General features: G+C 48.3%; 1 protein-coding gene and 1 pseudogene across 2 annotated transcripts in view; one reads left to right on the top strand and one right to left on the bottom strand.

Annotated features, from left to right (window-relative positions):
- Positions 1 to 221: 221 nt before the first annotated feature.
- Positions 222 to 14,290, top strand: part of DOP1B (DOP1 leucine zipper like protein B) — a 123,705-nt gene continuing 109,636 nt past the window's right edge. The window contains exons 1-2 of one of the 2 annotated variants that reach the window (XR_007724527.1): positions 222 to 356; positions 8,213 to 8,376. Coding sequence is in view for 1 of the 2 variants with exons in the window: in XM_050785750.1 (XP_050641707.1) it covers positions 8,239 to 8,376 (138 nt within the window). In the remaining variant the exon portion in view is untranslated. The remainder of the gene's footprint in view (positions 357 to 8,212; positions 8,377 to 14,290) is intronic. The other variant, XM_050785750.1, reaches the window with a different exon arrangement.
- Positions 8,982 to 14,164, bottom strand: LOC126949797 (60S ribosomal protein L3-like; annotated as a pseudogene).

The raw sequence follows: 14,290 nt of genomic DNA, 5'->3' as shown, positions 1-14,290 counted from the left end.
GCCCCGCCCTTGATCCCGCCTCCATGGGTCAGGCCCAGTCTTCTAGTTCCGCCCGGCCCGCGGAAACCCCGCCCCCGCGTGCCTATGGCCCACCTCCAGGTTCCGCCCCTAACCCCGCCTCCAGGCGTCCAGCCCCGCCTTCCATCCCCGCCCCAAGCGCCGAGGCCCCGCCTCCAGGCTCCGCCCCGACCCCCGCAGTAAGGAAGAGCAGCCGCTGCTGGTTCTCAGGCGCGGCGCTTTATCGGTGGTTCTGGCTCCCGGCCGCGCCGCAGCCTCTGCCCAGTCTCTCTCCCTCAGCTCGGCGGGCTCCTCCGCGCCGCACGTGAGCGCGCCCGCCAACAGGGCCACTGCCGCGGGTAAGTCGTGCCCGCGCCCTGCCCGGCGTCCAGTCCTCAGCCGCTGGGCGAAGCCGGAGGAGCCTGGCGTCTCCTCCCCGCCGGCCCGCGGGCCCTTGCCCAGGTCCAGAGGGCTTGGGCGGCGCCGTGGGGCGGCTCGGGGTGCAGGTGGTTTCCCGGCGCGCGGCCCGGGCCCGCGGCGCGCGCTGCTGCAGTGCAGGGGCGGGGAGCTCGGGGCCGTAGACCCGAGGGCAGCTGGGAGACTGGGTGGGGTCCCCTCGGGTTACCCGACCCTGGCGCGGAGGATGTGATGCCGGCCACGCCCTCACCGAGCGGGGCGGCAGGTGCAGGTCAGGGGTGGATCGCGGCCCGCGCGCTCTCCCGGGGCGGGCCCACAGCGAGACGCTCAGCCTTTGTTTGCTCGTGCGGTCCTGGCTGGGGAGGAGACTGGGGACGCGGACCTGTGAGAACTGAGGGCTTTCCTCGTCGGGGAAGACCCCAGTCTTCCAGCCAGGCCTCAGGAGAAGGTATCCGGGCCGCAGTGCGCGCTCCGGCCCCTGCGCCCTGCGGGGTTCCCGACTGCTCGCGTGGACTGTTACCCGCAGGTGTTGCCCCACACTCGCGACTGCAGCCCCGCAATTGGGAAGACTTTGCTAGGATTTTTTTGGTAAGGTGATGGAAGACCGTGCCTCCGGCCCCACAAGCCTCCTGGCATTAGGTGGCTTAAAATTTTTCCAGTACAATTTGATTACCACTCTGAAAGACCAAATTCAAAACAGTGTGTCCCACAGTTAAGACCATTGGTGATGAGTGTTTCTGTGCTGTAGACTAAGGATCGTTATCATTTTATTACTAATAGTACATATCTGTTATCTGTTGCTAAATGTTTTTGCTTATGTGGTAGGGTCACTGTGTCCTCATTTTCATCGAGCTCAGAAATGTTCCTTCATATAAACATATTTACAGTGAACTTTTTTGGGATCTGGCAGTTGGTTTTTCTCTTGAACTTGTTTTTTTCTTTTTCTATATTATTATTATTATTATTATTATTTTGAGACGAAGGTCTCACTGTGTTGCCCAGTCTGCTCTCAAACTCCTGGGCTCAAGCAATCCTTCCTCCTCGGCCTCTTGAAGTGCTTGAATTACGGATATGAGCCACAGTGCTCAACCCTGAATTTGATTTTCTGTGAAATTAAAAATGGGTAAAGTGAGAGATTTCTTGCTGACATTTTCGATTTTAAGGTATCTGAGTAGATACACTTCTTATGTGATTACTTCTTTGTGTGTCTAGTTATCTATAGGCTGTATAACTGTCGGTTTTACTGAACTGTTCAGTCTCTCACAGGAGACATATCTAGGATAGATTGCAAGATCATTGGCAAAAGAGCTATTTAAGGACTGAACCAATAATTTTATCACTAGCATAATGTACTGGAGACCCTGTACTATCTCACTTCCCTGAGCTCGAATCTGGTTCTGCCAGCTGCTGGGTGTGTGACCTGGGCAATTTTCCGAATGGCCTGACTTCCTAATACCCGTCTCACAGGACTCGTGTATTGCATCAAGAAATGCATGCGGCCCGGTGAGGTGGCTCACACCTGTAATCCCAGCACTTTGGGAGGTCAAGGGGGCGGATCACAAGGTCAGGAGATCAAGACCATCCTGGCCAACATGATGAAACTGCGTCTCTACTAAAAATACAAAAATTAGCCGGGCGTGGTGGCACGTGCTGGTAGTCCCAGCTACTCTGGAGTCTGAGGCAGGAGAATTGCTTGAACCTAGGATGCAGAGGTTGCAGTGAGCCGAGATGGCGACACTGCACTCCAGCATGGCGACAGAGCGAGACTCTGTCTAAAAAAAAAAAAAAAACAAAAACAGAAAAAAGAAGAAAAGAAATGCATACATGAGGCCGGGTGCGGTGTCTCATGCCTGTAATCCCAACACTTTGGGAGGCCAAGGTGGGTGGATCACCTTAGGTCAGGAGTTCGAGACCAGTCTGGCCAACATGATGAAACCCCGTCTCTACCGAAAATATTTTTTAAAAAATTAGCCAGGCATTGTGGTGGGCGCCTGTGATCCCAGTACTTGGGAGGCTGAGGCAGGAGAATCGCTTGAACCCGAGAGGCAGAGGTTGCAGTGAACCAAGATCACACCATTTTACTCTATCCTGGGTGACAGGAGCGAGACTCCACCTCAAAAAACAAAAACAAAACAAAAAGGAGACTGGGCACAGTGGCTCACACCTGTAATCCCAGTACTTTGGGAGGCCGAGGCAGGAGGTTCACCTGAGGTTGGGAGTTCGAGACCAGCCTGACTAGCATGGAGAAACCTCATCTCTACTAAAAATACAAAATTAGCTAGGTGTGTTGGCACATGCCTGTAATCCCAGTTAGGAGGCTGAGGCAGGAGAATCGCTTGAACTCAGGAGGCGGAGGTTGCGGTGAGCTGAGATTGCGCCATTGCACTCCAGCCTGAGCAACAAGAGGGAAACTCCATCTCAAAAAAAAAAAAAAAAGAAAGAAAGAAAGAAAAAAAAGAAATGCATGCATTTTCTTGGAAAATGGTGAATTTTCCAAGCTCGCCCAGAAGACTTGCTTGGTAGCATACCACGTGCCCCCTATTTTGAAATAAAGGAGCTTGCATAAATGACAATTTCCAAACTTCTCACCTGTGCTGGTAGTTACACCAAATAGCACTTTCTTCATATGGCCAACCATAACATTGAACTGCTCCAGCTACCTGCTCTTACCTGGCTGATGCCCTCCTTGTCATGAGCAGTGGCGTCCCTTGCCCTCCACCTTCTAAATACACACCTTATTGTCAATACACACCTTATCACAGTCCTCTTCCTGGTAACTCCAGCCGCCCACACCTCTGAACTTTGAGGACTCCTCTGCCAGTGGCTGAGTTTCCTCTTGCTATCATCAGACTCTGTCATTTTGTCCACCCTCTGTCACTTATGTGTGTTAAAAAGAGCAAGGTCACTTTTTCCACCCTCTGACACTTACGTGTGCCATGTTAAACTGAGATTATGTATTTAGGTATTTTAATGTGAGCCACATTAAACTGGAATTATGTATTTAGGTACTTCTACTTTTAATAGGCTGTGAATGATGAGAGTAGGGACCATGTACTTCCACTTTTATTAGGCTGTGAACGATGAGAGTAGGGACCTTGTCTTATTTATGTTTCTTTCCCATGTTTAGACACTTAGAAGAGTGAACAGACTGTGCCCCATTGGAGTATTGCGGTGGTTTAGAGATGCTGGGTTTCAGAACTGTGAATTTTCTGGAAAAAATATAGTATGGACTGTTTGGATATATCAACTTAGTCTTTACTTGGCAAAAGGAACAAACTACCAGCTCTCATTACCATCTTTTCCTTAATATTTTCAAAACGTGTGAAGGCAGTTATTTCAGAAAAAGGGACAGGCCCTCCCAGGAATCTTGAGTAGACGGTCTTATTTTGTGGCTGTGTGTGCAAGGTGCAGTGTATTTTTGCAGAGAGGCATGAATGCAGAGGCTCTGTGGCAGGATGGGTTTGTCCTGGGGTTGGAGGGTGCAGTGAGAAGTGGGTAGAGTCTTGTAAGCTGGAAAAGGGGTTGTTTGGTTCTGTTTTGAGCTTCCTTTTCTTTTCTTTTCTTTTTTTTTTTTTTTTTTGAGGCAACGTATCGCTCTGTCGCCCAGGATGGAGTGTGGTGCTGCAATCCCAGCTCACTGTAACTTCCACCTCCCAGGTTCAAGCGATTCTCCTGCCTCAGCCTCCCGAGTAGCTGAGATCACAGACATGTGCCACCGCACCGGGCTAATTTTTTGTAGTTTTAGTGGAGACAGTTTCTCCATGTTGATCAGGCTGGTCACAAGCTCCTGACGTCCGGTGATCCACCCGCCTCAGCCTCCCGAAGTGCTGGGATTACTGGCGTGAGCCACTGCGCCCAGCCTTATTTGAAGCTTTATGGAAACAGTTTTAAACATGGCAGTTGTATGCATTGTGTTTTAAAAGGATTCTTGGAGCACTGTGTGTAAAGGCACTGGAAAGGGGCAAGTGTGGGAGAATCATTGGGAAGCTTCTGCAAACATGCAGGGAACAGGCAGCCCAGACTGCGGTGCGGCGGAGATGGAGAGGAATTGAGTCAACAGGTGTTTAGCAAGAGGAGACAAACAGGACTGGGGTTGAGCGTGGCAGGTGAAGAGAAGGAAGAGTCCAGAATGATCCCACAGGTGAAGGGGCTACTTTCTGAGAAGGGAAGACTGGAGAAGGAGCATGTTGAGCAGATGGAATTGAGAGTTTAGTGGGGTTTTTTTGTTTGTTTCTTTGGGACAGAGTCTCGCTATGTCATCCAGGCTGGAGTGCAATGGTGCGATCTCAGCCCACTGCAACCTCTGCCTCCCGGGTTCAAGTGATTCTCCTGCCTCAGCCTCCTGAGTAGCTGGGATTACAACCACCATGCCCGGCTCATTTTTCTATTTTTAGTAGAGATGGTGTTTCACCATGTTGGCCAGGCTGGTCTCGAACTCCTGACCTCATGTTCCACCCACCTCAGCCTCCCACAGTGCTGGGATTACAGGCATGAGTCACTACACCCGACCTACTTTTATTTTTTTAAACAGCTTTATTGCGCTATAATTTGCAGCTCATAAAATTCATTCAAGTATGTAATTCAGTGTTGTTGTTGTCTTTGAGACAGGGTCTTGCCATGTTACCCAGGCTGGTCACAAGCTGCGGGGCAGAAGCAGTCCTCCCACCTCAACCTCTGGAGTAGCTGGGATCACAGGCATGAGCCACTGTGCCCAGATAATTTCAGTGATTTTTTTCATACATTTACAGAGTTGTACAAGCATCGCCATCATCCCATTTTAGCACATTTGCCTTACCTCAGAAAGATTGCCATTCCCAATGGCGGTTAGTCCCTGTTTTCACTGCACCCAGGCAGCCACTAACCTACTGCCATCTCTCTAGATTTGCTTGTGGAGGGCATTTCATATCAGTGGAATCTTACAATGTCTAGTCTTGTGTGTCTGGCATCCTCCACTGAGCGTGTGTTTTCAGGGTGCATCCATGTTGCAGCACGTATCAGTACCTGGTTCCTTTCCATTGCCTCAGCATTCCTTTGTGGATAGACCATATTTTGTTGATAGATGCTTGTCTTAGTTAATTCAGGCTGCTCCAACAAAATAGTGTAAACTAGGTATTTCTGTTATAAGTAACAGTAATGTATTCCTGTAGTTCTGGAGGCTGAGAAGTTCAAGATCAAGGTGCTGGCAGATTCAGTGTCTGGTAGGGCCTGCTAGCTGTGTCCTCACAGTGGAAAGAACAGCCAGGCTCCCTCAGGTCTCTTTAATTTAATTTATTTATTTGAGACAAGGTCTCCTTCTGTTGCCCAGACTGGAGTGCAGTGGCATGATCATGGCTCACTGCAGCCTCAACCTCCCAAGCTCAAGTGATCCTCCCAACTCAAACTCCTGAGTACCTGTGACTATAGGCATGTACCACCACACCCTGCTAAATTTTGGATTTTTTGTAGAGATGGGGTTTCACCATGTTGCTCAGGTTAGTCTCGAACTCCTGGAGTCAAGTGATCCACCTGCTTTGGCCTCCCAGGATTTCAGATGTGAGCCACTCTGTTCAGCTAGTGTCCCTTTTAAAAGGGCATTAATCCCATGATGTAATCACCTTCCAAAGTCTTCACTTTCTTTTTTTTTTGTGGTTTTTTGTTTTTTGAGACAGAGTCTTGTTCTGTCACCCTTCCTGGGGTACAGTGGCACAGTCCCGGCTCACTGCAACCTCGACCTCCTGGGTTCAAGCAATGCTCATGCCTCAGCCTCCCAAGTAGCTGGGACTACAGGTGTGTGCCACCATGCCCAGCTATTTTTTTTTAATTTTATTTTTTGGTAGAGATGGGGTTTCACCATGTTGGCCAGGCTGGTCTCAAATATCTGACCTCAAGTGATCTGCCTGCCTTGGCCTCCCAAAGTGCTGGGATTACAGGTGTGAGCCACCATGCCCGGCCACCAGGGAATGTATTTAGCAGTTGGTAGAGGAGGAGGAAAGAACTTCAGAGAGGTAGGTGAGAAACAAGCTCTGGGGCTGGAGGGGCCAGAGGAGTATGTGGGCCAAGCGGAGGCTGCTAGGCTGCTTGGAGAAGAAGTGGTCTGCCGCAGAGTGCTACTGAGAGGTAAAGTGAGGAAACAGAAAGGACCTCTGCCATTGGTGACTTGAAAGTAGTGGTGGTTGCCAGGCATGGTGGCTCATGCCTGTAATCCCAGCACTTTGGGAGGCTGGGGTGGGCGGATCACGAGGTCAGGAGTTGAAGACCAGCCTGACCAACATAGTGAAACCCCGTCTGTGCTAAAAATACAAAAATTAGCCGGGTGTGGTGACACGTGACTATAGCCCCAGCTACTTGGGAGGCTGAGGCAGGAGAATCGCTTGAACCCAGGAGGCAGAGGTTGCAGTGAGCCGAGATTGTGCCATTGCACTCCAGCCTGGGCAGCAAGAGTGAGACTCTGTCTCAAAAAAAAAAAAAAAGGAAAGAAAGTAGTGGTGGCCTGGTGAAGATTGGATTGGGTCTGGAGTGATTGGATATTGAAGTATGAGATTTCATGAAATTTTTATAACTGTACTGGCCCGTAAATGAAAGACTCAAGCTTAAAGAACGTGTTGTACCTTCAGTTCAGTTTCTTCCATTTACCATATTTGCCTTTTTATTTGATTGACTACATCCAACTTGTTTAGCAATCTACCCAGCTAACTGCATTCACTCGTGTTTAACTGTATAGCATTGCTCTGTATTTGTCTTTCCTTTCAGACTGAGCGTACTAGTGAAATACTGTTTGTCCTTATATATCAATTAGGATTGTGGTTGGCTATAACAGAAAACCTGATTGAACAGAGGCTTAAACAGCTGTTATATGCAGAAAACATACACCAGACATTACAGCATCCAGAGTTGGCGTGTGGTACCTTCACCATGCCATCTGGGGCTGCAGGGGCTCTGTTATTCCACTCAGCCATCGTTAGTTTGTGACTTTTGTGCATGTTTCATGACAGTTGCAAGATGTAGCTTCACTCCAACATCATGCCTTTGTTCCAGGCAGAAAGAAGAAGAAAGGAGGGCAAAAGGCTTATGCCAGGGAGTCTGCCTCCTTTCCAATTGCCTTTTTGACCCACAGCTTCTATTGACATCTCATTGGTCAAGAGCTATCACATGGCCACCTAGATGCAAGGGAGTCTGGGAATTATAGTGTTACTGTGAACAAAACCAGTGCTCCCTTAGTACAGAAAAGGAGAACAAGGCATGCTGGGTAGATGCCTGCCACACTTTAAATAAAACAGCTAGGTATGGTGACGCATCCCAATAGTCCCAGCTGCTTGGGAGGCTGAGGTGGAAGGAAGGATCACTTGAGCTTAGGAGGTCGAGGCTGCAGTGACCCATGATCATGCCACTGCACTCCAGCCTGGGTGGCAGAGTAAGACCCTGCCTCCAAAACATAAAAAATAAAAAATAAAATAAAAAATTTCATATAATAGGAGGGGCTGTGCTCATTCAAAATTACCGGCTGGCGACAACATATAGTCTAGCAGCTTTGGAGCTTTGATCCTGGAATTAGTTTTGTCAATTACTTGGAGCCCTAGCACTCTTACGCTGTCTACTCCTGTTTCCTGTTCTCCCCCAGAATCCACGAGGGTGGGAACTGTTTATCTTTCATCTCCCACAGTGCCTGGCCCAGAAGCCTTGCTAAATATTTGAACAGGATTGCCCAGTGAGTTTGTGCACAGTAGTGTTTGTGGACACCTGTCTTCTGTAGCTCTGGGTTGGGAATGATTTGTATCCCCGAATGGCTCTCTCATTTGGTTATTTTTTGGTTTGCTTTTAGATACTTTTCTGCTGTGAGAATGTAAGATGGATCCAGAAGAGCAGGAGCTCTTAAATGATTACAGATACAGAAGCTACTCTTCAGTGATTGAAAAGGCTTTGAGAAATTTTGAGTCCTCGAGTGAATGGGCGGATCTCATATCTTCACTTGGCAAACTCAACAAGGTATGTCGGGTGTATCCTATTTGGATTGCGTGGAGGTGGGGACATAATTGTCTTTTTATTATTACAAGAAATTACATGGTTATATTATTTGTATTTTATAATCTTTATATTATTACATATTATACAGTATAATCTTTATATTATTTCAAAGAAATACCATTATATATACAATGATGATTACAACAATTAGAAAATACAGAAAAGAAAAAAAACCACTCATAATTCTGTCCTCCAGTGTTACCCACTGTTAACCTATCAATGTATGTACCTCCTTCCAGCTTTTTCTGAGCATAAAATTATATATGGTGTTCATGTAGTTAAACAGTCTTTTTCTTAACAATATTTATGTCTAGATAAGATACAATTTAAAATTGTCAAATTAGGCATTCAAAGACTGTTCTTTGTATACTCCTTAGGATTTTTATTTATTTTTCTTCTTTGATCTACTTTTTTGATCCTTTTACTGCTGTCTGGTAACTCCTAGAAGAATAGAAGTTGAAATAAATATTGAAATCTGCCCAGAACTTGTGTGTGTGTGCATGTGCATGCAGGTGCGTGCTTGTGCGTGCGTACGTGTGTGCGTGTGTGTGTGTATGGAATCAGATCTAGGAAAACCAAAACTGGTCAAATGTGGGCTTGATCTTGTCCTCTATATCAGGGATCCCCAACCCCCAGGCCGCTAACCGGTACCAGTCTATGGCCTGTTAGGAACGGGGACGCACAGCCAGAGGCGAGCGGTATGAGCGCCAGTCTGTGGCCTGTTAGGAACGGGGACGCACAGCAGGAGGCGAGCGGTATGAGCGCCAGTCTGTGGCCTGTTAGGAACGGGGACGCACAGCCGGAGGCGAGCGGTATGAGCGCCAGTCTGTGGCCTGTTAGGAACGGGGATGCACAGCAGGAGGTGAGCGGTATGAGCGGGCGTTACCGCTTGGGCTCTGCCTTCTGTCAGGTTAGTGGTGGTAGTGGGTTATCCTAGGAACATGAACTCTGTTGTGAACTGCACATGCGAGGGATCTAGGTTGCATGCTCTTTATAAGACTCTTTTTTTCTTTTTTTTTTTGAGACAGTTTCACTCTGTTGCCCAGGTTGGAGTACAGTGGTGCAACCTCGGCTCACTGCAACCTCCACCTCCTAGGTTCAAGCGATTCTCTAGCCTCAGCCCCCTGAGTAGTTGGGATTACAGGCATGTGCCACCACGCCTGCCTAATTTTTGTATTTTTAGTAGAGACTGGGTTTCGCCACGTTGGCCAGGCTGGTCTCGAACTCCTGACCTCAAGTGATCCACCTGCCTTGGCCTCCCAAAGTGCTGGGGTCACAGGCGTGAGCCACCAAGCCTGGCCACTCTTTATGAGAATCTAACTAATGCCTGAGGATCGGAGGTGGTACAACAGCAGATCTACAGTTTCATCCTGAAACCAACCTTCCGCCCTCCTGCCCCTCTGCCACCCCATCTGTGGAGAAATTGTCTTCCACAAAACTGGTCCCTGGTGCCAAAAAGGTTAGGAACCATACCTCTATATAAGTGACCTGTAGATGGGAGCATTATATTTTCCCATCCTTTCTTTCCCAGAAAGAAAGTGACACAGGGACCTTCAAGTACTCAGATGACCACTACAAGATGTAGGTAGATGATATTTGGGCTTAGAGAAACTGTACCTGGCTCTGTTGCTGTTTGGACGGGACCTGAGTTTAGAGCCCAAGTGCTAGGTGGGAGTTAGGAGATGTCTCACTCTACTCTGCAGATCTCAGCTCCCCAGGCCAAACACGCCAGGGGAATTGGGGTGAGTAAGGAATTTCAGCAGCCTGACCCTGCAGCCCCCACAGATGGCTATCAGGCATGCTGGAGATAAGCAGTTCTTACAGCTTAGCCGGTAAGCTGCTGGTCTTTTGCAAGGCATATTTACGACATGTAAATGTTACGGCCTCGTGCTGGCTGGGGTGGATAAATGTTTCTAAGGTCCTTAAAAAGGAAATAAGGGCTTGCAAATTCTTTGGTTGTACAGCTCTATATCAGGAATTCTCCAGGTGATTGAAGACTGCATTTACAGACTTGCATAAAGGTGGATTGCTCTTTTAGGGGAAAGGGAGGAGCAGTAGAACCCCATTGAGTCCCACATTCTTCTGGATGTTTCACTGTTTCAGTACTCAGCCCTCCTGGTTTATGAGAACAGCCTACTTTTCTTTTTTTTTTTTTTTTTTTTTTTTTTTTTGAGACAGTCTTGCTCTGTCACCCAGACTGGAGTGCGGTGGCGCAATCTTGGCTCATGGCAACCTCAGCCTCCCAGGTTCAAGTGATTCTCCTGCCTCAGCCTCCCGAGTAGCTGAGATTACAGGTGTCCGCCACCATGCCCAGCTAATTTTTTTGTATTTGTAGTAGAGATGGGGTTTCCCCATGTTGGCCAGTCTGGTCTCCTGACCTCAAGTGATCCACCCACCTCAGCCTTCCAAAGTGCAGGGATTGTAGACGTGAGCCACCGTGCCCAGCCAAACAGCATATTTATTGTTAGGGAGGGAACAGTCTTCATTATTTCTGTTTTTTCTTTTTCTTTATCAAGATATAATTCACATAATGCAAAATTCACCATTTACCCATTTTAAAGTATACAGTTAAGTGGCCTTTAGTACGTTTACCATGTTGTGCAACCATTACTGCTCTCTAGTTCCACACGATTTCATCACTCCAGAAGGAAACCCATACCCATTCAGCAGTTCCCCGCATTCCCCCCTCCCCCCAGCCCTGGTAACTACAAATCTACTTTCCCTCTGTACGGACTTTTCATGGAAATAGAATCATACCATATGTGGCTTTTTGTGACTGGTTCATTTCATTTAGCATCATGTTCTTGAGGTTCATCCGTGTTATGGTATGTGTTAGAATTTCCTTCCTTTTTATAGCTGAATAATACTCTGTTGTATGCATAAGTTACATTTTCTTTTTTTTTTTTTTTTTTTTTTGAGATGGAGTCTCGCTCTATCGTCCAGGTTGAAGTGCAGTGGCGCAGTCTCAGCTGACTGCAACCTCCACCTTCTGGGTTCAAGCGATTCTCCTGCCTTAGCCTTCCAAGTAGCTGGGACTGCAGGTGCCTACCACCACACCCAGATACTTTTTGTATTTTTAGTAGAGACAGGGTTTCACTGTGTTGGCCAGGACAGTCTTGGACTCCTGACCTCCAGTGATCTGCCTGCCTCGGCCTCCCAAAGTGCTGGGATTATAGGCATGAGCCACCGCACCAAGCCACATTTTTCTTTATCCATTGATCAGTTGATGGGCATTTAGATTTTTACCTTTTGGCTATTGCGAATAGTGTTGCTATGAGCATTCGTGTACAAGCTTTTGTTTGAACCTCAGTTTTCAACTCTTCAGGATGCATACTTAGAAGTGGCATTTGCTGGGACATATGGAAACGCTATGTTTAACTTATTAAGGAGCCACCAGTTGCACTATTTTAACATATCCACCAAAAGCAATGCGTGAACGTTCCAATTTCCTAACATCATCCTCACCAATACTTATTTTCAGGGTTTTTTTTGTTGTTGTTTTTTTTTTTTTTTTTTTTTTTTTTTGAGACGGAGTCTTGCTCTGTCGCCCAAGCTGGAGTGCAGTGGCGCGATCCTGGCTCACTGCAAGCTCCGCCTCCTGGGTTCACGCCATTCTCCTGCCCCAGCCTCCCGAGTAGCTGGGACTACAGGCACCCGCCACTGCGCCCGGCTCATTTTTTGTAATTTTAGTAGAGACGGGGTTTCACCGTGGTCTCGATCTCCTGACCTTGTGATCCGCCCGCCTCCGCCTCCCAAAGTGCTGGGATTACAGGCGTGAGCCACCGCGCCCGGCTTTTTTTTTGTTTTTGAGACGAGTCTCGCTCTGTCACCCAGGCTGGAGTGCAGTGGTGCGATCTTGGCTCACTGCAAGCTCCACCTCCTGGATTCACGCCATTCTCCTGCTCAGCCTCTCGAGTAGCTGGGATTACAGGAACCTGCCACCACGCCCGGCCAATTTTTTGTATTTTTAGTAGAGACAGGGTTTCACCATGTTAACCAGGATGGTCTCAATCTCCGGACCTCATGATCTACCCGCCTCAGCTTCCCAAAGTGCTGGGATTACAGGCGTGAACCACCGTGCCTGGCCTCAAGTTTTTTCTTTTTTTTTTTTTGACACAGAGTCTCACTCTGTCGCCCAGGCTGGAGTGCAGTTGTGTAGTCTTGGCTCCTGCAACCTCCACCTCCTGGGTTCAAGCGATTCTCATCCCGCAGACTCTGGGGTTACAGGCATTAGCCACCATGCCTGGCTAATTTTTGAATATATATATACATATATTTTAATACAGATGGGGTTTCACCATGTTGGCCAGGCTGGTCTTGAACTCCTGACCTCAGGTGATCCACCCACCTCGGCCTCCCAAAGTGCTGGGATTACAGGCATGAGCCACCGTGCCCAACCTATTTTCGGTTTTGTTTTTTTTGAATGATAACCATCCTAGTGGTGTGACGTGGTCTCTCCCTGTGGTTTTTTAAAATTAATAATATTTTAAAGATAACTTTTATTGAGGCCCCACCAGGTGCAGAACGTGTTCCTGGCATGAAACTCCTTCTTCCTTTGCAATTCGGTCTTTCTTGAGTGGTCCCATTAATGCTTTCTTCTCCTCCATGGTCTGGAAGTGGCCATGGCCGCACTTGGAGGTGGTGTCAGTGAACTTAAGTTCAGTGTTCTCCAGAGCCCGCCGTTTGGTCTGCACCATCAAAGATGTGCAGAGAATGAGCAGTCGCTTCTTGGTTCCCACCACACAGCCTTTCAGCATGACAGAGTCATTGGTCACTTCACCATATTGGACAAAGCCACCCAGAGGGTTGATGCTCTTGTCAGACAGGACGTGGTCCATGGAGGCATTGTTCTTGATCAGTTTGCCATCCTCGGTAAGGTAGCGCTAGCCAGTCTTATAGATCTTCTTGTTGATCTCAGTGTGCTGATGGTCGCCTTTCTACTCAATGCATGCCATGGAGAAGGCCACATGGGCAGGATGCCGTGCCCCAATCCAGGCCACCTTGCACAGGCCTCGGTGGATCTTGTGGGGCAGCTTCTTGGTGTGCCAACAACTGATGACCTCTTTGTAGCCTTTGCCCTTGGTCACCCCGATGATGTCAATCATCTCGTCCAGCCCAAATGCTTGGTTCACAGGTACCTGCTGCTCTAGCCCCTCCTGGGCCCAGTCCAGCTTCTCAGCCATGGTGCCTCTGTTCACTTGGCTCTCCATCAGCTGGGCCTTCTTCTGGCACAGAGGAAGCAGGCGCGTCTGGGTGTGGGCAGTGACGCGGGTGACTTGGCAGTGCTTCTTCATGCTACTGAAGTCTTCTCCAGCTGCTTCTTGCCATCCTCATCCTGCCATTTCTTGCGGTACTTGGTAAAGGCCTTCTTCTTAGATTTCTGCCGGTTGTTAGAGAAATGCCTTTTGCACTTATCGTTGATGTGCTCAGCAAAGATGGTCTTGAAGGTCCTGAGGCCTCAAGGGGTTTCCACGTAGCCCACAATGCCCACAACCACCATAGGTGGTGTCTCCACAGTGGTCACAGCCTCCACCAACTCCTTCTCTTTCACCTTGGATCCTGGCCTGTCGACTTCCCGTGTGATGTGGGTCGTGCCAGCCTTGTATCCCAGGAAGGCTGTGACATTGACCAGCTTGGAAGGGTCATCCTTAGGGAAGCTCTTTACCTTCCCACGATGCTTATATCTGTGCTCCCATGGCAGGAAGCAGAGGGACCCATGTCTGGGAGTGGAGAACTTTCTGTGAGACATCACACCATCAGATTCCACTGGTAGAACTCTCCCTGTGGTTTTGATTTGCATTTCCCTATGACTAATAATTTTGAGCATCTTTTCATGTGCTTATTGGGCATTTGTGTATCTTTTTGGAAGAAATTT

This window comes from Macaca thibetana, chromosome 3, assembly GCF_024542745.1.
Source record: "Macaca thibetana thibetana isolate TM-01 chromosome 3, ASM2454274v1, whole genome shotgun sequence".
Taxonomy (NCBI): domain Eukaryota; kingdom Metazoa; phylum Chordata; class Mammalia; order Primates; family Cercopithecidae; genus Macaca; species Macaca thibetana.
Note: the sequence above shows the minus strand (reverse complement) of the source record. Positions and strands in the feature narration are given on the sequence as shown.